This window comes from Orbicella franksi, chromosome 11, assembly GCF_964199315.1.
Source record: "Orbicella franksi chromosome 11, jaOrbFran1.1, whole genome shotgun sequence".
Taxonomy (NCBI): domain Eukaryota; kingdom Metazoa; phylum Cnidaria; class Anthozoa; order Scleractinia; family Merulinidae; genus Orbicella; species Orbicella franksi.
Window position 1 is genome coordinate 26,314,293 of NC_138155.1, and position 25,495 is coordinate 26,339,787.

Consider the following 25,495-nt stretch of genomic DNA (forward strand, 5'->3'; position numbering starts at 1 on the left):
AAATTGAACATGCCAGTGCCAAATAGAATCTTTTCAAGATTGATTTGGTATCGGAAGTATCATATCTCAGTAACGATTAGACTCGGAATGTCTCGGTATCGTCTGCTTATTCGTGTGGATCGAAACAGATTGTCAGCGGGGCACAGAGCCTGAGTTTTCGAGGTGTGTTCGGAGGCGGGGGTGTATAACAATTTGAACAAAACAGAAATATGTGTAGCCATGATTGATCATAGCAGTTATAAACACAACTTAAGCAGTTGCCTGAAAAAAAAATTCAGGCCTTGAACGGGATCGAACCCATGACCTCTGCGATTCCTGTGCAGTGCTGCACCAACTGAGCTATCAAGCCAACAATATGTGTGTTTATATAGCAGTGTTGCGAAAGCTGAGCTCTCGTTGAGCTAGCTAGGAATGTCCGCGAAAACCCGAGTACGAAGAGCGAGAGGCTGGTACTGACATGAGTCGGCACTAAGATGACGAGCCTTATCGCGCTGGTCAGTATAAACAGCAAACCAAGTCACATAAATTTTAAACGGAAAGAGATTTTGCGAAAACCTATAAAACTTGATGTCTGGATCTTCTATTCATTGCTTGTACATGCATATTACACGGTTTTAGCTTAAGCCCGTAATCATCTACTGATAGCATGCCAAAACAATGTTGATAAGAGAAGTCTAAACCAAATACTCAAAATCAGTAAAAAAATCGATGGGCTTAATTAATGGCTTGACTTTTTATCCAATCATCGCGCGAGGTAAATAAAATAGGGGATTCCCCGTAAGAAAATTTGTCAGAAATGGACTAAAAATCTCAGAAGTGGACGAAATTCAAAACCGTCGCCCAAAGATGAAAAAAAACGCAGAATTTTCGTCAGATATTCTGACCCATTTGCTTCTTGTGGTTTTAGCGCATTGGGAAATCGTTATTTGGTACTTTTTGTCGGCCAAAAAAGATAATTTGAACGAAACCTTTCTGTCGTGAAGCAAATTTTCCTAGCAAAACTATCAGCCGATTGACCCTTCGAGGGCCACTGCATAGCCAAGCAGAGCTCGTTTGACACAGGAACAAGAGGTTCCACAGAGGGTAAACTTGGCTTCATCCATGTGGAATTTTACTTTTTCAGCGCTTGTGGTTCATCATATCAATCCCTTCGAACCGTTCAAAGAGTATCTTTGTAGAAAGAGCAGCCGTGTACTTTACATGTTTATATCCGTAACTGGGAAAACATTTATGAAGAGTACCACAAACCAGGAATACCTACAACCGCAAAGGACTGCTGAAATCGATGCTGAGATCGTATTCTCGTGACGCGCTCCCATAAACAGCAAATCAAGTCACACAAAACTAAGATATTACAGATCATATGCATTACGGTTAAAAATCATGTCGCACGTTTTCAAGCCAAAACACTTGCGAAAACCTATATGAGAGCAGTACTCAAAATTATACAGTAGCGTCGACGGTGAAAAACGAGTAAGAAACAGATGTCTTCCGTGATCGATAGTCCAAGATTGGAATTTTGTCGACACCAAACGCTTAAGTTTGACTCGGTTCTGAGAAATGAATATTCAAACTCTACACGACTTTCTATACTATAACGTAAAAACAAATTTAAAACAAGTCAAGAAAGAAAATGAAGAAAAAATGGAATCGAAATTTCGTAAACAACACACTGTTTGTAACTTTAAATTCTGATACAGCTAGTTCATTCAAAATCGTACCTCATCATACACGCTCTGCACAATCTACGTCCACAAGTTGTCTGCAGTACGGGCTCTCGAAGCTCTAAAGAGCAAATAGCGCATTTGTTGTCGCTTAATTCCTCTGCGACTGAATTAAATCCACAGATGCTTGAACCTCCGTTCCTTTTGTTGTCCATATTTTAGAGGTCTTAAATTGAAGATCCTGCAAGCTAAGCACTGTGCGTAGCTTAAGTTCACGCGAATGTCGCGCCTCGAAAATGTAACTTCGATCATGTGTTGCTTTGGTTATTAAATTTACAGGAAATCATTCGTGACAATTAAACCATCCAATCAGACCTCTTTTTCAGAGAATCTACCAATCAGTTCAGCAAGCTAAAACTAAATCCTAAATCATGTGCTGCCAACTACTGAGCTCATGCATAACCATGTACATAACCATGGCAACCAGACTTTTGGATTCCCAGAACTAATGATCATTTTCCCAGAAATTAATTATAACTTGCACATTCGAATCGAAAGCGGATGTTTCTACTGGACAAAACAATTTTAATTACGTCTAGACAGATCACCAAATTGGGGCAATTGTCGTGTTTAGTTTTCGTTTCCAGTTATTTTTGCTTTTGGACTGAAATCTTCAACACGAAGAGTGTTTTTCGACAACAGATGAAAGCTGATTTTGTCCAGCAGAAGTCTGTGATTCTTCGTGGAATTATTCGTGACCATACATTGATGCCAGCACCTTCTTACAGCCTCGATTGCTGGTAACATCTGCACGGCTTGTGCTTCGGGCTGCCATTTGTTTTATACGGAAGTTAAGTGTTGGTTGTAGACAATTTTCGCACTGATCGTCACATCACATCACGAGCCGCCATTAGCACGAGCGAATTGGCAATGGTCGACGGTGGTTAGTTGTATTCGTTGGAAGGCTTCATCAAAACATGTCGCTTTTCAACTTTGGGAGTTCAGTTTGTACAGCAACAAACTGTGCTCTGGACGAACTGCTGAAGAGGACAAAGTTTCAAGTATGTATTCAATATGTCTAATGATTATGCCATGATATTGAAAGTCTTTATGGTCTCTAAAGTTGTTCTTTTGAAAAGAATTCTCAGCTATGAGTTTGTATACAAGTTATTTTTGGCTTGATCACTCTAGCGACGATCGCCATTTAAATTTAGTTTGATGATTTCATAGTAGTGGAAGTCAGCACTTTGCGGCCAATATTGCACTTGCTAGCAATCGTGTTTTGTAAAACCATCCATCAAACACACCGTGCATGCTCCTACAACTCTATGTTACAAATCTTCAGCTAAAGATTCAGCAAATTTCTTTCCTACAAGGTCAGAATGAAGGCATCACAGTGCGTGACGCCTTAATAAAATTTTGGCGTAAGGATCATTACATTGAAATGCCTCACAACAAGCTGCAACGTCAAAGGGTGTTTTAACAGAATAATTGGGCCGAGATCTAGAGTTGGTTCTTTGCTTTGTTGATACACGATTTGCTTACATTTTGAAAACAGCCTGCTTCATGAAAAAGTGAATCGTAACTTCACGTAAAAGTTTAGAATTACATACTCAATACATCCAACATTAAGAAATTTGGGTTGTCGATACATGATTTTTCTACATTTTGAAAACAGCCTGCCCATGAAGAGGTGAATACGTCCTTCACGTAAAAGCTTAGAATATCGTAATCAAATTCAATACATCCAACATTTGGGCAAATTAGGTTTATATTTCGTAACTTAAAAATTAAGGTTTACAAAAAACGTACGCGAGTCCGCTTAGAAGTAGTCTAAATAATCAACTCACTATTGCACGATTGATGTAGTATAACAATTTCATTTCCCAGGAGCAAGAGCTGGTTTAGTAACTTTTAACCGCAGCATGCAATCGTATCCTAAACTTATTGATCGTCTGCTTTTTCGTGCGGATCGAATCCGATTGACAGCGGGGCACACAGCCTAATTTTAATTGGCTTAGACTGGAGGTGCGTTCGGAGGCGCGCTTTATGACAATTTGCAAACAAAGTGCAAAACATTACAGGCCAAAGCAAGACCTGTGTAATATACATAATGTGATGAGGATCCCGGCATCAGGTTTCATAGATTTTTGCAAGTTTTTTTCGCCGAAAAAAAAGAGTTGCGTATCCAGCACTAGTAGCCTTTCTTAGTCCTTATCTACCTCGCGAGTCTTCACACCGTCGGGTTTTGAGCGTCGCGAACATTTCTCTTGATCCCATCGAGCTGGCTCAACTTTCGCAGCTCCGCTTGTGGAGTCCAGGTAATAAGCTGAATTTTACAACACTTTAACCGAGCTTTTAAGCCTTATCAACAAGTGACTACCCACCCCACCCCCCCCCCCCCCCGCTCCAAAACTCTGAATTGGTACAACAAAAATTCAAAATTATGAAGACGCTTTCAGAATTGAATATTCTAGCGCTACCGAGGTCTACCGAGGCCTTAAAAAAAAAAAAACATGAAATCGAATAAAAAAGGCAATATTAACTCGAGGAACAAAACGCTCGAGCACTTACGGTATCATATACAATGGAATCAGAATTTCGCTGACTGCAAACTAGTCAAAATTTATACAGTTAACTCACATACACACCTCATGATACAGCCTCTACAATGTCGAAAATCGGTTACAATTGCATCTTGAAGCTCCGAACAGCAAATAACACATCTGTTTTCACTAAATTCCATTGTAATTGAATAAAATCCACGGATAGAGAAAAATGTTCTCGCCCACGTCTTGACCTTTCGTCGTTATATATAACTAATGAAACGTCCTGTCTTTTCCTTGGCCTTTTGTCCGCTTGTGTATCACGTGATTTTTGCTTCGCAGCCGGACGCGGTTCCTTGCCCGTGTTAACCAAACACTCCCAAAATGTATTTTTAGAGAGCGAAACGAAAACGGAAAATATCTCCAAGTTTTATATAGTATCACAGTATCATTTCCCACGAGCAAGAGTCACAATTCAGTAACGTTTAGGATTAACAGCGATATATCTCTGCAATCCCAGTAAGTAATTGACTGTTAATCGTCTGCTTATTTGTGTTCGTCGAATCAGATTGACAGCGGGACACAGAGCTCGAATATAATTGGCTTTTACTGGAGCTGTGTTAGGAGGTGTGTTAGGAGGTGTAATCAACAGTCTGACCAACAGGAATAAAATTTATCCTGACTTGCAAGTCGATCTGCGACCCCGTTCGGAACGAGAGCTTGTCCGCGACATTTAAAACCGAGGACGAAGAGCGCGATCGCGCGATGAAGAGAATTTACCACAAGCCAGGACTACCTAGCGCTCCCATAAACAGCAAACCAAGTCAAACAAATTTCAAACCGGCAAACTGAGATATTACACATGCGTCACGGTGATAAATCATGCCTCACATTTTCAAGCCAAAACACTATGGAAAACCTATATGAGAACAGTCTCAGCCAAATACTCAAAATTATACAGGAGCGACGGTGAAAAAACGAGTACAAAAAAGATGGCTTACGTGATCGATAGTTCGAATTGGAATTTTGTCGACACCACACTAATCAAGAGTTTGACACGATTCAGTCGAATAGGCTTCCAGGAATTAATATTCAAACATTACACGACTTTCTATACTAACGCAAAATCAAATTTAAAAAAGTCAAAAAAAAAAATGAAGAAAAATTGGAATCGGAACGTTGTAAACAACGCACTCTTCTTAACTTCAAAAATTTTTATTGACACAAGTAGCTCATTTAAAATCGTACCTGACCATGCAGTCTCCACAGAATCTATGTCCACAAGTTGCCTGCACTAAGGGCTCTCGAGGCACTAAATAGCAAATAGCGCATTTGTCATCGCTTAATTCCTCTGCGGCTGAACTAAATCTACAGATGCTTGAAGCTCTGTTCCTATTGGAGTCCATATTTTAGAGGTTTCAAATTGATGCACGAGATTGATATGAATATATACTCCAAACGGAGCAGTGTACGTAGCTTGAGTTCACGCGAACGTCGAAGCTCGAATATTTAGCTGCGATGTTGTTTTTGTTATTAAATTTACATGCAATTAACCGTGACTATAGACCATCCAATCAGGTGTCTTTCTTCTAAAAATCTACCAATCAGTTGACGGTGTAAGCGCGTGCTGGCACGGTTTAACGTTTTGAGATGTAGGTTCTTGGTATTTTCTCTCTTTTTCTGTCAATCAAAATCAATATCAATGTCAGGAAAGGAGCATGACACTCGTGCATGACAATCGGTGACCATCCAATCGTTTACTTTTTGTCTGAGAACTTAACAATAAGATCAGCATGTGACCAAACGTTCCTAAAATGTATTTTTAGAGAGCGAATCGAAAGCGGGTGTATCTTGTGACGTTACTTTACAAAACAACTTTAATTAGGTCTAGACAGATCATCACATTGTTTCAGTGCATCGCGGCGTTGTCGAATTCAGTTCCCAGTTATTTCTTCTTCTCGAATCTTCAACAAGTGTTCTTCGACCAAAAATGAAAGCTCCATCTTTCCGGCAAACCTCCGTGATTCTTCGTGTAATCATTGATGACCATTGACGCCAGCGCCTTTCTATCAAGCATCTTTAACAACCGTGATCGCTGACATTATGTGCATGGCTAGGAACACCCAACTAGCAGATGTTTTATACGGGACTAACTTTGAAATTATTGGTTGTGGACAACTATCGCATTGATCATCGCAGTATAACAGGAATAATCAACGTTTTCGCATTTGTAAGCGACATCACTAGTCGCCATTAATAAGAACGAAGTGACAAAGGTCGTTCATGGACAGTTGAATACGCTTGTGATTCGATCGAAGGCTTCATCAAAATATTTCGCTTTTCTACTTTGGGAGTTTTCGCGGCAACAAATAACGCTCTGGAAGAACTTCTGAAGAGGACAAACATTCAAGTATGTATTTCCATGCTTTAATGACTACAACATGCTATTAAAATATTTTTAAGCTTATCTACTCTGAATAGTTCTTTTTAAAAGAGGTTAGTGACAAGTATGTAACTATACGGATGTTTTTAGTTTGATCTTACGACATTGGTCTGATTTATGACAGAATCGCAGCCAATTAATTATTGCCCTTCTTAGGACTTCTTCGTGTAACAAACACTCATCTATCGAACATCGTGCTAAGTGCTGTAACAACGCCATGTTGCTAAATATCTGCAGCTAGAAGCAATTGCGCTCCAGTAAGAACGAAATGAATTCCTTTCATTGTGTAACGGTTCACCTGATAAATTTTCATCGTAAACAAAACTGTTGAAATGCACCATTTCACACTGAGTTTTTAAGTAATAAGCTGCAAGATCGTTGCATGACCTTTCAACAAATTATTCAGTCGAGAGATATTCAAATACGTGTTGCTATTTTTTTCTGTCCAACATTTTGAACTGACCGGCAGCCTGCCCTATGAATGGGGCACTTCTTCCCTCAGGTAAAATACTCGCTGGAGGTTTCAATAAGTCTTTCCGTCGAAATTCTTAAAATAATTTCGAGATCAGTCAATATTTAAAATAATTAATGCTAGTTTATGTCTAAGCATCTTGCCAAGTTTTAGTCACAAGTTTTAGTCTGATCGCACTCTGACTAAGTTTAAACTGAAAATAAGTATTTTTTTTATTTTTGTTATTGAGTTTGCTTCACGAAGAACATAAATTTTCCAATATTTTAGTCAGTTAAGTTTACGTGATCTTACAGTTTTTTCACGTTTTCAAGCCAAAAATCTTGCGACTGACCTACATATGTTATGTATGTGCTATGAGCCGTGTCGCCAAATGCTCAAAATCATACAGCAGCGAAGGTGAAAAAACGATTAAGATTAAAAAAATGGCTTACGGGATCGATAGTCCGAAATTGGAATTTAGCCGACACCAAACTAATCAAAAGTTTTACTCGATTCACTGGAACTGGTTTTGAGAAATGTCCGACGCACGACACACGACACACGACAAACCTTCATACCAACGTAAAATCGAATTTAAAACAAGTCAAGAAAGAAAATGAAGACAAAATGGAATCGGAATTTCTAAAACAACACACTATTTTAAACTTTAACAATTCTGATACAGTTAGCTCAATCAAAATCCATCATAACTCATCATACAGTCTCTACAGAATCTATGTCCACAAGTTGTCTGCACTAAGGGCTCTCGAAGCTCTAAATAGCAAATAGCACATTTGTCATCGTTTAATTCCTCTGCGACTGAATTAAATCCACGGATGCTGGAAGGTGTTTTCTTTCGGAAGTCCATATTTTAGAGGTTTTAAATTGAAGGGAATATATTCTCCAAGCGAGGCAGTGTACGTAGCTTAAGTTCACGCGAAAGTCAAGCTGGAGCTTTGTGCCTCGATTATTTACCTGGCGCCGGATAGCAGGAAATTTCCCAAAATAACTACCAATAACGTCAGCGCCTGGGTTATTTTAGGTCATTATTTGTACCCTTCCGAAATAACGTTTCAGCAGCCATATTCAATCCAAAGATATTCAAGTACGTGTTGTTGTTGTTTTTTTTTTTCTGTCCAACATTTTGAACTGACCGCCAGCCTTCCCTATGAATGGGGCACTTCTCCCCTCACGTAAAATACTCGCTGGAGGTTTCAATAAATCTTTCCGTCGAAATTATTAACACAATTTCGAGATCAGTCAATGTTTAAAGATCAGTCAATAATTAATGCTAGTTTATGTCTAAGCATCTTGCCAAGTTTTAGTCACAAGTTTTAGTCTGATCGCACTCTGACTAAGTTTAATTAAAAAATAACCATTGTTTATTTTTGTTATTGAGTTTGCTTCACGAAGTTTATAAATTTTCCAATATTCCAGTCAGTTAAGTTTACATGATCTTACAGTTCGACTTTTAGATTCCCTGAATCCGAAAGGAACCCTAGCTAATTTGCATCTCGTAATTTGGAGTCAACTTTTAGAGATCACTGGATTCAGAACTAGTCAGTAATATCTGAAGTGAAATAATATCTTGAACTATAGGCATTGTAGTAATGCTGGAATCGTGGCTATCTAGGTAAAAGTCGAAAGAGTACGTTTGTTCATACTACTCTTCAAAGAACTCAAAGCCGTAGAACATTCCGGTGTCAAAGAAAAAAATTCCAATATTCATTTACCATCAAGACCTCATTTTCCACGTAACAAAGAGAGAGAGTTCAGTAACGTTTAGAATCATGATTAACATCAACATATCTCTGCAATTACAGCATGTAATTGACTCAGTTGATTGTGTGCTTATTCGTGTGGATCGAATCAGACTGACCGCGGGACACAGAGTCCGATTTTAATTGGCTTATACTGGAGGTGTAATCGGAGGCGGCGGCAGTTTTGTATTAAGTTGCAAAATTAAAAATTTTAAATTGTTTCGTAGCCTGCGAACACAGATGGATTTCCAGCTTTTGCCCTTCGTAGGATGACAAATCTTGAATATTTGGTTGAAGTGTTGTAACATTTAGCTCATTACCTAAGCTTCCCACAAGTGGAGCTGCGAAGCTCCGAATGAGAAAAATATCCACGACGCTCAAAACCCTGGAGCGGAGTAGCACCGAGGTCATGCTGAGATTAACATCACATAAACAGCAATCCTAGTCTCAAACATTTTGCACAAAAGACGCATTATAACCGGCCTCATTTTCTCTTGAAGTGAAATATTACGGATATGAGTAGATTTTAAAAACAGACTGCGAATAACAACGCGAATTACATTGTCGCGAATTATCACGAAAACCTACACATGGAAAGTTTACACCAATAATTTTTACAACAAGGTGAATGAATTGCATCAGATTTCCGTTAATAAATTTCCTCGGCTTATTTGCTTGTTGACTGGTCGATTCTAACATTTGCTGCCAAATGGTCAAGTTAGTTGAAAATACAATCTCAAACTTAAATCTTTGCACTTTAAGTTTTTGTACCAAACAGGCAACTCTCTTAAATCGCTAATTTCGAATCGTTTTTTTTGCGGCTTGATGCTCAGACATATCAATATAAAATACCCGTTGTCCTGATAGTCCACTTTGATATTGAACAATGATCCTGCTCGCTGTTTCATCGGTGAACTTAGATTCTTACTAATATTTCTAATTTTCAGTTTTGTTTCAATCATCATGTAAACTTCAGAGCATACTCATTCAGTTCTCCAAGAGTCAGATCAGACTCAGTGAACATGAGGTCAACAAATTCAGCTGGAATATCTATTTTTGCAGTTTATGGTTCACATGATCTTGTTTCGATTGTTTTGATTTCCTGAATTTGGCAAACCAAAACATCCCCTAATTTCCAGTCTACTCAGTTTAGAGTGTGGAGAATTGAGAATTGGTCAGTCATATTTGAAGTGAAATATCTTTTCAACTATTGCCAAATCATGGAAAAAAGGTCCTCGTAGAAAACGTTTTTCAGTCACCATAGTCTTCAAAGAACTTAAAAGAAACAGCTGAAGGAACAAATTCCAATATTGATGTACAAGAACTCCAGTGTAGTTAAGTAACGTTTCAGTTGCGTTACTTTCAAGTCGAGCCGTTACCCCGGTGGGAACGAGAGAAATGTCCGCGACATTTAAAACTCGAGTGCGAAGAATGCGAGAAAGAGAAGTCTACCTACAACAGCACTGTGCCGAAATCGATGCTTCGATCATGTTGTCGTGTCGCGCTCCCATAGACAGCAAACCAAGTCACAAAATATTTCAAACCAGCAAACTGAGATATTACTGATATGCGTCACGGTGAATAAGTCATGTTGCACGTTTTCAAGACAAAAAAAACTTGCGTAAAACTAGGTGACAGCAGTCTCAGCCAAATACTCAAAATTATACAGTAGCGGAAGGTCAAAAAAACTAGTAAGGAAAAGATGGCTTACGGGATCGATAGTCCGAAATTGGAATTTAGCCGACACCAAACTAATCAAAAGTTTTATTCGATTCACTAGGATTGCTCTTGAGAAAATTTATGAACGACGCACACAACCACGACACACGTACGATAGACAACAAACTTTATGACAGTAACGTAAAATCGAATTTAAAAAAAGTTAAGAAAGAAAATGAAGAAAACATGGAATCGGAATTTTGTACAGTTAGCTCATTCAAAATCGTACCTCATCATACAGTCTCTACAGAATCTATGTCCACAAGTTGTCTGCGGTACGGGCCCGCAAAGCTCTAAATAGCAAATAGCGCACTTGTCGTCGTTTAATCCCTCTGCGACTGAATTAAATCCACGGATGCTGGAAGTTGTTTTCTTGTGGGAGTCCATATTTTAGACGTTTTAAATTGAAGGGAATATATCCTCCAAGCGGAGCAGCGTTCGCAGTTTTAGTCCACCGTCCAACTGAATTGCTCAGTACTATAGCTTCAAAGTTGTTTTTGCTATCTTCCGTAAATATAGCGACCTAGCGCGAAATCGAGCAGCGAAGTTAACCATCCAATCAGGCCTCTCTCTTCCTGTGAATTTACCAATCAGTTCAGAGTGGAGGCACGTGCTACATGAATGTTCTACATGTCAAAGTCCTTTTCTACCGGAAACAAATATTCACGAAAAGGAATTTATAATTCCAAAAGCCATATCAGATTGTAAAAAGTGAAAATTATGAAACATTTCGAGCCTCCAAGCTTCTAATTTGGCGCCAACCTTAGGCAACTCGCTCGTAGTTCGTCGAGTATTTTGTCTTTGCTTGTACTTTTTTTACTTTGCATTTTGCGAAATACAAAGAAAAACATCTAAAATGTATGCGAATTTGCAAGCTTTTGAGTTGTTTTTATTTTCCGTGCTCAGGCTGACGTAAGTGACCGGAAGTTAAATTTCACCCCCTTAGCAACGCGCGCGAGCGCGCGCATGAATCGGTTAATGGGCCCTTAAACCCAGAATTCTCAAGTAAATTATTAGAAGAGGCCAAAGCAACATTAGCGTTGTCTTTACTTGCTAGCAGCGCAGAAAATGACTCTTATTATGTCGTTTCGGTGGGACAGCTCGGTTTTGACTGCCGCTCGTATTCAATCAATCAATCAATCGATATATTTAACGTGGTTGGTACGCTTAGCTAAAAAGCTAGTTTACAGGTACGCCACGAAAAAAGAAAAAAAAAAAAAAACAGAAAAAAGATTGTATGCAAGGGACTCCATGCAGGACTGATCATGAGTCCATGAAAAAATATGACAAAATATGGCAAAATCAAGGCACGCTTAAAATGTTCGGGAAAGGAGCCCACATTCGTATTTAATCAAATGTCAGCGTAACCATGGTAACCAAACGTTTAGTTTTAGATTCCCAGAAATGTCGTTTCCCAGAAATGTTCAAAGAGCGATTCGAAAGCGGATGTATTTTGCGGCGTTTACTGGACAAAACAATTTTAATTACCTCTACACAGATAATCAAATTGGGACAAGTGTCGTATTCAGTTTCCAGTTATTTGTTCTTTCAGAAATCTTCAACATAAAGGGTGTTCTTCGACAACAGATCAAAGCTGGCTTTATTCAGCAGAAGTCTGTGACTCTTCGTGGAATTATTCATGACCATGCATTGATGCCAGCGCCTTCTTACAGCCTCGACCGCTGTAATATGTGCATGGCTTGGGCTTCAGGCTGCCAGTTGTTTTGTACGACTACCTTTTAAAGTGTTGGTTATACACAATTTTCGCACTGATCGTCCCAGTAACAAAGGAATAGCGAACGTTTTCACATTTTTCAGAACGTTATGAGCCGCCATTAATACGAGCGAAGTGGCACTGATCCACGGTGATTTATAGTTGTATTCGATGGAAGGCTTTATCAAAATATTTCGCTTTTCTACTTTGGCTATGGAAGAACTGCTGAAGTGAACAAAATTTCAAGTATGTATTCGTGGTCTCTACTGATCATAACATGATATTGAAAGTCTTTATGGTATCTAAAGTTGTTCCTTTGAAAAGAATTCTCCTTTATGAGTTTGTATACAAGTTATTTTTGGCTTGATCACTCTAGCGACGATCGCCATTTTAGTTTGATGATTGCATAGTAGTGGCAGTCAGTACTTTGCGGCCAATGCTGTACTTGCTAGGAATCGTGTTTTGTGAAAACCATCTATCAAACAAACTGTACATACTCTTACAACTCTATGTTACAAATATTCTGCTAGACATTCAGCAAGTTTCTTTCCTACAAGGTCAGAATGAATGCATCACATTGCGTGACGCCTTAAAATTTCGGTGTAAAGATTATTATATTGAAATACCTCATAATAAGTTGTAACGTTGCAGGGTATCTTCACAGAATAATTATTCGGCGAAGAGTTGGTTCTTTACTTTGTTGATACACGATTTGCTTACATTTTGAAAACAACCTGTCCCGTTAAGAGGTGAATTATTCCTTCACCTGAAAGCTTAGAATGCTGTAAACAAATATTCATTCAACATTAAAAAAATCTGAGTTGTAGACATATGATTTTTCTACATTTTGAAAACAGCCTGCCCATGATGACGAGGTGAATTAGTCCTCCACGTAAAAGCTTAGAATATCGTAAACAAATTCAACACATCCCAACATTTGGGCAAATTAGGTTTATATTTCGTAACTTGAAAATTAAGGTTTGCAAAAAAACATAAGCAAGTCCGCTTAGGAGTAGTCTAAATAATCAACTTACTATTCCACGATTGTTGTAGTATCACAATTTCATTTCCCAGGGGCAAGAGCTACTTTAGTAACGTTTAAAAGCAGCAATCGTATCCCAAACTTCTTGATCGTCTGCTTTTTCGCGTGGATCGAATCCGATTGACAGCGGGGCACAGAGTCTAATTTTAATTGGCTTACCTTGGAGGTGTGTTCGGAGGCGCGCTCTATGATAATTTGCATGAAACAAAATGCAAATTCGCATAACCAGTGACTGTTTTCTTTCTTGTACTATCTATAACATTGTAAGCCACCCTCTTTTCTTGACCTTATTATCTCGGTTTTGCTATTGATCTTTTTGTATTCGAGTTTACACCACTATATAATTTTGAGTATTAGGTTTAGATTGCTCTCAGTTACACTATTTCACATGGTATAAACACGCGTAAAACATTACAGGCCAAAGCAAAACCTGTGTAATATACAATTATTAATGTAAAGAGGATCCGGGCATCAGGTTTTATTGGTTTTTGGGAAGTTTTTCTCGCTGCAAAAAAAGTGTTACATATCCGGTACTAGTAGACTTTCTCAGTCCTTTGTGGTGTGCTCCTTTACCTCTCGAGTCTTCACACTCGGGATTTGAGCGTCGCGGACATTTCTCTTGATCCGATCGAGCCGGCCCAACTTTCGCAGCTCCGCTTGTGGAGTCTAGGTAATGTGCTTAATTTTACAACACCTCAACCGACTTTTCAAGCCTTATCATCCAGTGACTACCTCCAAAACTCTGAATTGATACAACAAAACTTCAAAATTATGAAGACGCTTTCAAAATTGAATATTCTAGCGCTACCAAGGTCATAAATAAACTATAATCGAACAAAAAAAGCAGTAAATCGAGGAACAAAACGCTCAAACACTTACGGTATCATATACAATGAAATCAGAATTTCGTTGACAGGTAACTAATCAAAACTTATACAGTTAACTCACATACACACCTCATGATACAGCCTCTACAAAATCTATGTTCACCATTGGTTCCAGTTGCATCTTGAGGCTCCGAACAGCAAATTGCGCATTTGTTGTCACTAAATTCCATTGTAGTTGAATAAAATCCACGGATAGAGGAAAGTGTTCTGCTTTAGGGTAAATACTTCAGTCCAGGTTTTGAATAAAAACGAAAGTACTATACTGCACCGCTATGTGCGTGTATACCTAATATCTGCAAAGTTCCCTCACGTCTCACTTGAACTGACGTCTGACGTTTTATCCAATCAAATTGCGTGACGTGATTTTCACGTGATTTTGATCAAACAAGATGTAATTTGTGGCGTTACTTGACAAATCAATTTTCATTTAATAGGCCTAGACTGATCATCAACGTGCGGGAAGAGTCGTATTCAGTTTCCAGTTATTTGTTCCTTTGGAAAACTTTAGCTTGAAGAGTGTTTTTCGACAACAGATGAAAGCTGGCTTTATCCAGCACAAGTCTGTGATTCTTTATGGAATTATTCATGACCATGCATTGATGCCAGCGCCCTCTTACAGCCTCGACCGCTGGTAATATGTACATGGCTTGGGCTTCGGGCTGCCAGTTGTTTCATACGGAAGTTAAGTGTTGGTTTTCGACAATTTTCGCACTGATCGTCGCAGTAGCAGAGGAATAGTGAACGTTTTCACATTTGTCAGCGACACCATGCGCCGCCATTAATACGAGCAAAGTGGTAAAGGTACACGGTGGTTTATAGTTGTATTCGATGGAAGGCTTTATCAAAACATTTCGCTTTTCTACTTTGGCTATGGAAGAACTGCTGAAGTGAACAAAGTTTCAAGTATGTATTCAATATCTCTACTTATTATGCCATGATATCGAAAGTTTTTACGGTGTCTAAAACTGTTCCTTTGAAGAGAATTCTTAGCTATCAGTTTGTTTGTATACAAGTTATTTTCTGCTTGATCTCTCTAGCGAGGATCGCCATTTAAGTCTGATGATTTCATAGTAGTGGCTGGCAGCACTTTGCGGCCAATACTGTACTTGCTAGAAATCGTGTTTTGTAAAACCATCTATGAAACACACTGTGCATGCTCTTACAACTCTATGTTACAAATCTTCAGCTAGACACTCAGCAAATTTCTTTCCTACAAGGTCAGAATGAATGCATCACAGTGCGTGACGCCTTAATAAAATTTGGCCCAAAGATAATTCTTGAAATGCTTCATAACAAGTTGTAACGTCGTAGGGTGTCTTAACAGATAATTATTCCGCGGCGGAGAGTTGGTTCTTTGCTTTGTCGACACACGAGTTGCTTACATTTTGAAAACAGCCTGCCCCATAAAGAGGTGAATGATTCCCTCACGAGAAAGCTTAGAATGTTGTAAACAAAACTACATATTCAATATAAAACCAACATTTGGAAAGTTTAGGTTTATATTTTGTATCATAAAAGTAAGGTGTCAAAACTGAAGGTACTTCGCAAGTCCGCTTAGGACTATAGTAAATAATCAACGGATATTTAAAGATCAGTCTATAATTACTGTTAGTTTATGTCTAAGCGTCTTGCCAAAAAATAGTTATGTTGTTGTTTGTCATTGAGTTCGCTTCACGAACAACATAACTTTTCCAATCCAGTCAGTTTAGTTTACATGATCTTAGTTCGAATTTTAAATTCCCTGAATCCCTAAGGAACCCTAATTCACATCCTCTAATTTGAAGTCAACTTGCAGAGTGCACTGAATCCAGAACTAGAGTCAGTAATATCTTAAGTGAAATAAGTATTTTTTTAACTTTAGGCATTGTGGTGATCTGAAATCCTGGCTATCTAGGTGAAAGTCCAAAAAGTACGTCTTATTCTTTAAATATCTCAAAGGGTAGAACATTACGTTGTCAAAGAAAATAATTCCAAGATTGATTTTGCTATCACAACTGATTGTCTGCTTATTCGTGTGTATCAAATCATACTGACAGCGGGACACAAAGCCCGATTTGAATTGGCTTACACTGGAGGTGTGTTCGGGGGAGGCGGCACTTTTGAGTACTGAGTTTCGTAGCTTGCGAACACAGACGGATTTCCAGCTTTTTCTGGCATTGGATAACAAATCTTGAAGATTCGGTTGAAGTATTGTAACATTTTAGCCCATTACCTAAGCTTTCCACAACTGGAGCTGCGAAAGCCGAGCTCAGAACGAGAGAAATATCCACAACGCTCAAACGCCTTCAGCGGAGTAACACTGAGGTCATGCTGAAATTAACATCACATAAACAGCGATCCTAGTCACCACAATTTTGCACAAAAGACGCATTATAACCGGCCTCATTTTCTCTTGAAGTGAAATATTACGGATGTGAGTAAATTTTGAAAACAGGCTGCGAATAGCAACGCGAATTACATTGTCCCGAATTATCACAAAAGCTACACATGACAAGTTTACACCAATAACTTTTACAACAAGGTGAATGAATTGTATCACATTTCCGTTGATAAATTTCCTCGGCTTTTTTGCTCGTTGACTGGTCGATTCTAACACTTGCTGCCAAATGGTCAAGTTAGTTGAAAATGCAATCTCAAAGATAAATGTTTACATTTTTTGTACCAAACAGGCAACTCTCTCAAATCGCTGATTTCGAATCATTTTTTCCGGCTTGATGCTCAGAGGTAAAAATATAAAAATACCCATTTTCCTCATAGTCCACTTTGACATTGAACAATGATTCTGCTCGCTGCTTCAAGTAAACTTAGATTCTTACTGATATTTTTAAGCTTCAGTTTTGTGTCAATCATCATGTACACTTCAGAGCATACTCATTCAGTACTCCAAGAGTCAGATCAGACTCAGTGAACATGAGATCAACAGATTCCGCTGGAGTGTTTGTATTTTTGCAGATTATGGTTTACGTGATCTTGCTTCGATTGTTTTGATTTCCTGAATTTGACAAACCAAAAGATCTCCTAATTTGCACTCTACTCGGTTTAGAGTGTGGAGAATTGAGAATTGGTCAGTCATGTTTGAAGTAAAATATCTTTTTAACTATTATGAAATCATGGGAAAAGGTCCCCGTAGAAAACGTTTCTCAGTCTTCGTAATCTTCAAAAACTTAAACGAAACAGCTAAAGAAACGAAATCCAAGATTGATGAAGTATCACACAGCAAGAGCTACCGTTTCCATGGCGTGACTTGCAAGTCGAGCTAAGGCCCGGGTGGAAACCGGAGAAATGCCCGCGACATTTAAAACTCGAGTGCAAAGAATGCGAGGAAGAGAACCACAAGTCGGAAGCTACCTACAACAGCACTGTGCCGAAATCGATGCTGCAATCATGTTGTGTCGCGCTCCCATAAACAGCAAACCAAGTCAACAATATTTCAAACCGGCAAACTGAGATATTACTGATATGCGTCATGGATAATAAGTCATGTTGCACGTCTTCAAGACAAAAAAACTTGCCAGCCAAATGCTCAAAATTATATAGTAGCGACTGTGAAAAAACGAGTAAGAAAAAGATGGCATATGGGATCGATAGTTCGAAATATAATTTCGTCGACACCCAACTAATTCAAAAGTTTGACTCGGTTCACTCGAATTGGCTTTGAAAAATGAATATTCAAATGCTGCACGCCTTTCTGTACTAACTTAAAATCGAATTTAAAAAGTCAGGGGAAAAAAAAATAAAGAAAAATGGAATCGGAACCTCGTAAACAACACACTATTCTAAACTAGTTAAAAATTCTGATAGAGTTAGCTCATTCAAAGTCATACCTCATCACGCAGTCTCCACAGAACCTATGTCCACAAGTTGTCTGCAGTACGGGCTCTCGAAGCTCTAAATAGCAAATAGCGCATTTGTCGTCGTTTAATTCCAGAGCCGTTGAATAAAATCCGGGGATACTGGAAGGTATTTTCCCGTAGGAGCCCATGTTTTTGAATTGAAGGGAAATATATACTCCAAGCGAACCAGCTCTTGTTCACGCCCACGTCGTTGGCTCGAATGATTATATTACGCTTATTGTTCTTGCTTTTTGTACTACTCCCGGAAGTCATGGCCAGAAATTCATTAAATAATCCACCAATTAGTGGCGTAGGTATTACAATGTAGGCATTGTATATAATGGACAAACAAGTCAGGTGTATGACTCTTGGGGTTGCGCATACTTGTCCTGGTACTTGCTGATTGGTCTTATATATCGCACAAGCAGATTGGTCAATAATTGAATTTATGGTCCAAATATGGACAACTCGGAAAATGCGTCGTTCAATGTATGAGTAGCCAATATCGGGTAGGACTTACCAAATCAAACCTTGGACTGTAAACGATTGTAGCCCAATTTATTTTCCACATTAGCTTGTGACATTGTGAGGCGCGATGGGCACTAGCCTGCGATCAGACGTTCAAATTCGTATTTGTCGCGGAAAAATAATGAAGAACGCCTAAAGTTTATGTTTTCATGCTGTGTGATCGCAGGTTTACACAATACAAGCGAACGATCGATGGCCTGGCTCCTCGTATTCGAAGGGGACGAGATTGCTCCTCACTTGCCAACTGTGAGAATTACTGGTAGTCTTTTCGCGGCAACGAACCATGTTCTGGTTAGTACGTTAAATGTGAGGCGTTCTGAAGACTGTGAGTCTTCGCATCCACAGTTTGTTTTGCATGATATCAAATCTTCAGAATGTCAGTTTGATGACATGGTGTGTCTTGTTTCTTTAAACATCTTGTGTGCTTTGACTTGATTCTGTTAATCATTCTAGCGAGATCGCCATTTTAGCCCGATTTCTTACTGTGTACGAGTAAATGCCGGACAGTCGGTTTGTTTACGAAGTTTTTCAGAGGCAAATGCAAGCTATTTCAGCAGCATTTGCACTCAGACTGGAAGTTCGAAACCCGTCATGAATTTAATTTGTATTTTAAACTACGTCAAACACGAAATTTGATTTGCCTTATCTTTTAATTTTGTTGTCGCTTACATTTCTTTTGTAGGCATGTAGTTCGACCAGAGCGAAAATTTCTTAACTGATGGTATGCAAGTCAACCTACAAGTACGATCGAGTAAATATAGGCTACTCTGAAATGTTTTAATGATGGATGGACAAATTAAGTCCAAGAGACTGAAGGTCCACTTTTCACGAGACAGATATACTGTCCAATCATTTCAAATATAAGCCATGTCAAACACCCATGGTGGCTGGTGATGTAGAGTTTGTTTTCGCTTCTAGAAATGAGAGATTTAAGCAAATTGAAATCAAAACTCGGAATAACTATGAATAAGGGAAATTATGCTTGATACTTGTCAACCTAAGTATGTTTTGTAATCATTGCAAATATCTATTGCAAAAGAGATACACCTGCAATCCTTTTGAATATTACTGCATTGCTAGTGAGATTAGCACAAACAATTACCAAAATAAATAGGAACAAAATAGTGTGATTTGTTTCCAAGAAACAAAATTATTGTTTTTTTTTTTTCATTATTTGCATACACAACAATATGTAGTACCCTTATTATTGTATTGCATCAAGCTGGGGGGCTACTCTCTATGGTTGACTAAACTAACAGGGGAGGGATTAACTCAGTAAAAAAATGTGGCTTTGCTTTGTAACTGTTGAACTTAAGAAAATAAGCTGGCACACTGCGTAAACAGCTGAACTATTTCCTCCCCCAAGTAAAATACAACATTTGGACAAATTTTAAAAACAGACTGTCACGTCAATAGCTGTATTATTTTCTGGCAGTAAAGATATCATAGCGAGGCGTCCAGTTCTTTCTTGGTAGAGAGAAAATCATTTGTTATACATCAATAGTAAATAAATAAGCTTGGAAATGCACTTTGTTGTCTCAGGACTTTATATTGTTTTAATTTCATACACTTTCCCAATGCGTATTCAATCAAATTTCTTTTCGGCGAAGAGATAAGGTCGGCATCAAGGAAAGTTGTAACAGCGCTCCAAAAGTTCTATTGACCGGTAGCCGGGAATTATTCCCGGCCGTACTTAGCTCTTATTAACCGAGCAGGAGGTATCTTGACCAATGAGTACAGACTTCACTGCGTTCGGTCTGTACTCACGCCCGAGATCAAGATTCTCCCATACAGACCGACTAAGCTCGATTATTATAAATAGATGTTCATTTTATGCCAGTTACGTTTAACGTAACTGACATTTTGCTTGCGAACGATGATGAGCTGAACTTAATTCTGCCAAAGTTTGCTCGTCCCCTTTACTTTTTTTTGTCATCAGGCTTTTTGGCACTTCCATGAAACTAATATTTTTAGAACAAAATAGTCCATATTTTTGTATTTTAGTTTGCAACTTTTTCACCGCAAAATGTAACCAATCTGGGTGGGAAAATCTAGACCTCGGTCAATATCGAATTCGTGAATTCGGTAGTTCCCAGTCCTTGTGAGACACAGCCATAAATTAATGTAGCGTCCAAAGCAAGAACTACTAATAAGAGCCGCCGTAGCGAAAATGACATTTAATACATTGACATAAACTGGGGTCACCAGACGAATGAATTATAAAGTCCGCTCTCCAATCTGAATGTAATGCTGAACAGTTAACCATGAAAGCTCCTATTACCGTTCTTAGGGTAAAGTGTGTGTTGTTTTTCATTAAAGTATTCAACCACATACAGAAGTGTAATGTTCAAAAAGAAATTAGCGCCTCATCCCTTATAAGCGTCGTCTCTCTAATACGCGGCTCCCTTGAGCTACCAAAAGTAAATTAGTGCCCAGTGCACTAAATCGGATCATTAGGGTAGTCCCAAAAGGTCTCATGGCTTAAACAAAAGTTGCACAGCTGTTTCAGAGCGTTTTTGATTTGAGTGTCGAAAAGTATTTGATATTGCACTTACTACGCCACCCGATTGGTTTAAAAACTCGCGCCACTTTCTCATCCAATCAGGAGTAAAACCAAAACCAATCGAGATTCACTCGCACGGGTTTTCCCGCGCTTTGCGTCAACTACATGTAATTACTTGGAGTTTTCATTGGTTCACTGGATTATCTACGTCATTTGTGATTGGTTAGAGTGATTACTTTGGTTTCGGTTTTACGACACTCAATTGAAAACCGCTCTAATTATGACTAAAACCAATCGTGACTTGCTCGCGGACGTATTCCTACACAGCGCAGCACCTGTAGCATGTTACCATACGCTACCTGTGCTACCTGTTAATATGCACTAGCAAACGGTTTCACGTTTTCTCCGTGCTACTTTTGCTGTAATTAGTCACAAGTGATTAAAGAATAACTGTCGTAGTAAGTAACCAAACGAGGTAAACAAATTGAGAAGTCACAATCTCTCTCACCACCAGAGGCAGGCTAGAGGGGCTAACACACCAGAAGCGAAGCGTAGTATATGTTTCGTTGTTTGTAGAGATTTGTGTGTGTGGTATTAATAGTTGTGAATATTTGGGTTAATCAGGACTTCCTACTTGTTTGTAAAAACAACAAACACGCAAACAAACAAACAAATGAGAAGTTAAAATGTACGTGGTTGCTAGTCTCAAACTGTCTAAAAAGAGATTCGTTATCCAAGATTTGTCTTTTTCGAAAACCAGACTAACCTGTTTTACGGGTAGTATGCGCGGTGCGAAGAATGACAGAGAACTATAACCAACCGGTTTGTATCCGTTTCGCACATTTTTTTAGTGAAGTTGGAAAGTAGAAACAGCGTTTTTTTGAGTTTCTAAATTTCTTTCCTTGATTGGAATGATTTTCTCTCTCCGAATTAATGATTCAAAGAATACAAGTCACAACAATTTTTTTTATAAGTTTAAACGTTGTACTGAACAGTTTGAATCAAACCATTTCAAGTGATACAAATGACACTAAAAATTACACTATCTACAGATTAACGTCTCTCATCGATCAGCATAGTTACAAAGGGCTAAAAGATATATCAGCGAACAACCACATAATAAATGCTACATTTAAAAGCTCCATGTAAAATCTATTACAATCAACATTTTTTTTTCAAAAACTACTCTATCGCATAAAATACAGGTAGCAAGTCGAAGAAAATATACAAATATAAAAACTGCATTATTGGATAGTGCAATTCCAGAATTTTCATTGGCTATCGCTTCGCCATCATGGCATATCAGCGATTATACCATGATCTAAAATTTGGTATGTGTACGCTTGATTTTGGGGGGCGTTTTCATTTTTATTTTATTTTATTTTATTTTTCTGTTTTTTAATAAAATAATTATTCCACTCGCGCTTCCTGTGTATGAGATAACTATACTCAACTCGGCGCTAGGCGCCTCGTTGGCTATCTCATCTCATATCCAACGCGGCCGACTGTGAGCGCTCCTGTGCCCCATTTCGAAACTCAAAAACAAGATGTTTTATTGATTTTCCTTATTTTTCCAGGCCCTGCGACGCGTATTATCTGTGTAAACGGTCGAATAAGGTGTTTAGACTCGTGACTATTCAGAATCAGTGACAAACACAGCTGAGGAAGGCAAAGCCGCCGAAACACAATGTTCCGAACACAATGTAATATTTCTGTCGGCCGACGGTGATTCTATATTCCTTTAAGCTAACCATTAACTAGGCATATTCAACAGTTTTGCCAGCAGAGAGCAATCGTTAAAAAATGTTAGCCAGCATCAACAAATCAGTACTATGCTTGTGAACGTCTCCTTACAAATGAGTTAACCGACAAAAAAATTCAAAAATAACAATAGCAACAGCAACTTATCGTCACTTAGTCGGAAAATTCAATTTTCAGAAACAACTTGTCGTTCTTTACGTAATGAGGACCAAAGACCTGCTCAATCGGAGCGAACTTTACAAAACCACATCCTTTAGGGCAAATGGCTTCCCTGGGCCTGTGGAATGCAGATACATTTTGTGTGGCTTGTACGATCTGGCTGATGTCGTTGTGTTTGGCACCACTCCGATCCAAGATCGATAACGTGATTGTTCCAGTGAAAGGCCATTGTAAAAGATCATCATGTTCTCCCTCCATCATGTGAACAAAGATGGCCACATATCTGCCTCTTCCATTATCCACTCCATTGAGATAAACTCTTATTCCAAACTTGTATTCATACTTATGCTTATTAATTGCGGGACTGAAGAAAGCTATGGCCTCTTCATTGACATCCAGTTGCCGTCGCTGCTGAACCTCTGATATTTCAAAAATAAAACATGTTTCTCTTGGATTGATCTTGTTTCTTGTGGCCTTTTGTGGCTTGGCCCTGAGAATAAAATACAATTTAATACCCATTATTTACATTACACTATTTCCCTTTAAAATCATATAACGGTGTCAATGTTGTTGATTAAAGCTATCGTTATCACCTCTTTAGTCATAGTTTACTTTTTATTCGATACAATGTCGTATTCGATATAAGGTAGCTAGTTAAAAAAATAGTGATTGTTGCCTCCAGTCACAGGATATAACATATATGACCCTGTATTTTATTTCCAATAGGAATGTAGTACACGTAACATCAGCTTGCCTGTCAGATTCCTGTCTCCACAGTTGTAGTTCCTGGCGACTACAGGTATGCTCCACAGCCTGTTCCCTCTCACCAGTGGAACTCACTGCATTTATGTCGGCACCATTTAGCTGCTGGTGACATGGAGGCAGGTCTTCGTGTTCATCTGGCGTCCGCTCTGCAAAAGGTGCGGTCTCCTGAATAGGGCAAGGCACTTCCTGTCTATCTTGGCTCTGGCGTGTATCCAGGCCCATCTCCTGAGTGGGGTGGCTCAGTGCATTAGCCTGTGCACTCTGCTGGTAACTGGGCTGCTGTTGTTGTCCATTCACCAGCTGACATGCAGCCGGTTCTTGGACGGAGGATTCTTCTCTGGATATAACCCCTCCACCATTTAACATGTTCACACCACTGCTTCCTCCAACATCGCTCCGCTGGTAAACTGGCTGCCTCTCACGCGTATTCAGCAAATACCCTGCGATCTCTTCCGCTTCTGGGATGGGGCAAGATACTTCATTGGCTTGTCCGCCAGTTGCTCTGAGGTAGGTTCGTTCATTAACCTGACCATCATCGCCCTGCTGGTTGGTCGGATGCCGCTCTTGATTGAGGGATTGCTCCGTTTCCATGTCAGGAAGAGATGGTCCAACACCCTGCTCATCATTTCCCTGCTGATAACCTGGCTGTTGCCCTTGCTCAGGGATCCCCTGCCCGGCGGGTGGTTCAGCTGGAGGAGTGTTGTCACTCGTGACGCAGCCCTGACCACCATCTCTGCTCTAGAATAAATAAAATACAAGCAAATGACCTCGTGCATTTAGCACTGCTGTGCTAATTGAGGACAGTACAAACAAATACTACGAATAGGACAGAATTAAAGTAGAAGCGGCTTCACACCCACGGCGAAAATGTCGAGAACAGCGAAGATAGCTTTGAAAAATTGAATTTTGAACAACCATCACTGGAAGGAACACAAAAATTGAACAGTCTGAATATAAAAAGTAACGGGTGATTTATTGTTGTTTCATGAAATCAATTTGCGGTATGTTGTAGTCGGCCGGCAGAAGGCCGAATTAACGTGACCTTTGGCAAGATACTAACTTCATATCCCAACACTTGCAGAGAGAAGTCGTGTTGTACACAAAAAACGTCAGTGAGATGTGGAAGGTCGTGAACACGTCCTATTTCATCTGCCGCACCGCTGGACTTTGGAGCACGTTATAAGCTAATATGTGAGTACGATTGGGCTAAAAAAAAATACATCATAAGTATCGGCAAGACGCCGATAGATTTCCCACGGAAGCCCTCCGCCGACGACAACTCCAGATTGGGCTCAAACAACAATATAATATCAAACCTATCTTCGCTGTTCGCACTCAAACTTACTGAAGAATTCACCACCGCCAGTACTTTCGCCGTAAATGTGAGGTACCGCTGTTTATTTGACGGAAGTCAATTGCCAAGAGGGGTTTGATTTCGGTGGTCCCGTAGCAGTGAATGTTTCATTACTTCCAGTGGTGTGGATCGACTTCGTCCGAATCAAGTCGAATCGTCAAGCATCTCAGACGAATGGACAAAGTTTGGGTATATTGGACATGGTTCATCTCAAAATAATTTTGTCTTGAGAAACCTGCTTTCCCTTAGCTATAAAATAGCACATTATGCTAAAAATCCCTTCTAAAACCATTATTTTAGCCGATACGGAAAGCAATCTTACACATGCGCATCGCGTGATAGTGTCCCTTTCAAGTTTAATCACAG

General features: G+C 39.2%; 2 protein-coding genes across 2 annotated transcripts in view; both read right to left on the minus strand.

The window, feature by feature from the left end:
• Nucleotides 1–25,495, minus strand: part of LOC145460616 (uncharacterized) — a 50,417-nt gene that overhangs the window by 4,862 nt on the left and 20,060 nt on the right. The window lies entirely within an intron of this gene.
• Nucleotides 8,217–23,530, minus strand: LOC145460618 (TNF receptor-associated factor 2-like). The gene is made up of 2 exons (XM_081445489.1): nt 18,075–23,530; nt 8,217–10,836 (listed from the first exon to the last, which is right to left on the minus strand). Exon 1 carries the CDS (start codon nt 23,527–23,529, stop codon nt 23,005–23,007), a length of 525 nt encoding a protein of 174 aa, XP_081301615.1. The 5' UTR covers nt 23,530; the 3' UTR covers nt 8,217–10,836; nt 18,075–23,004.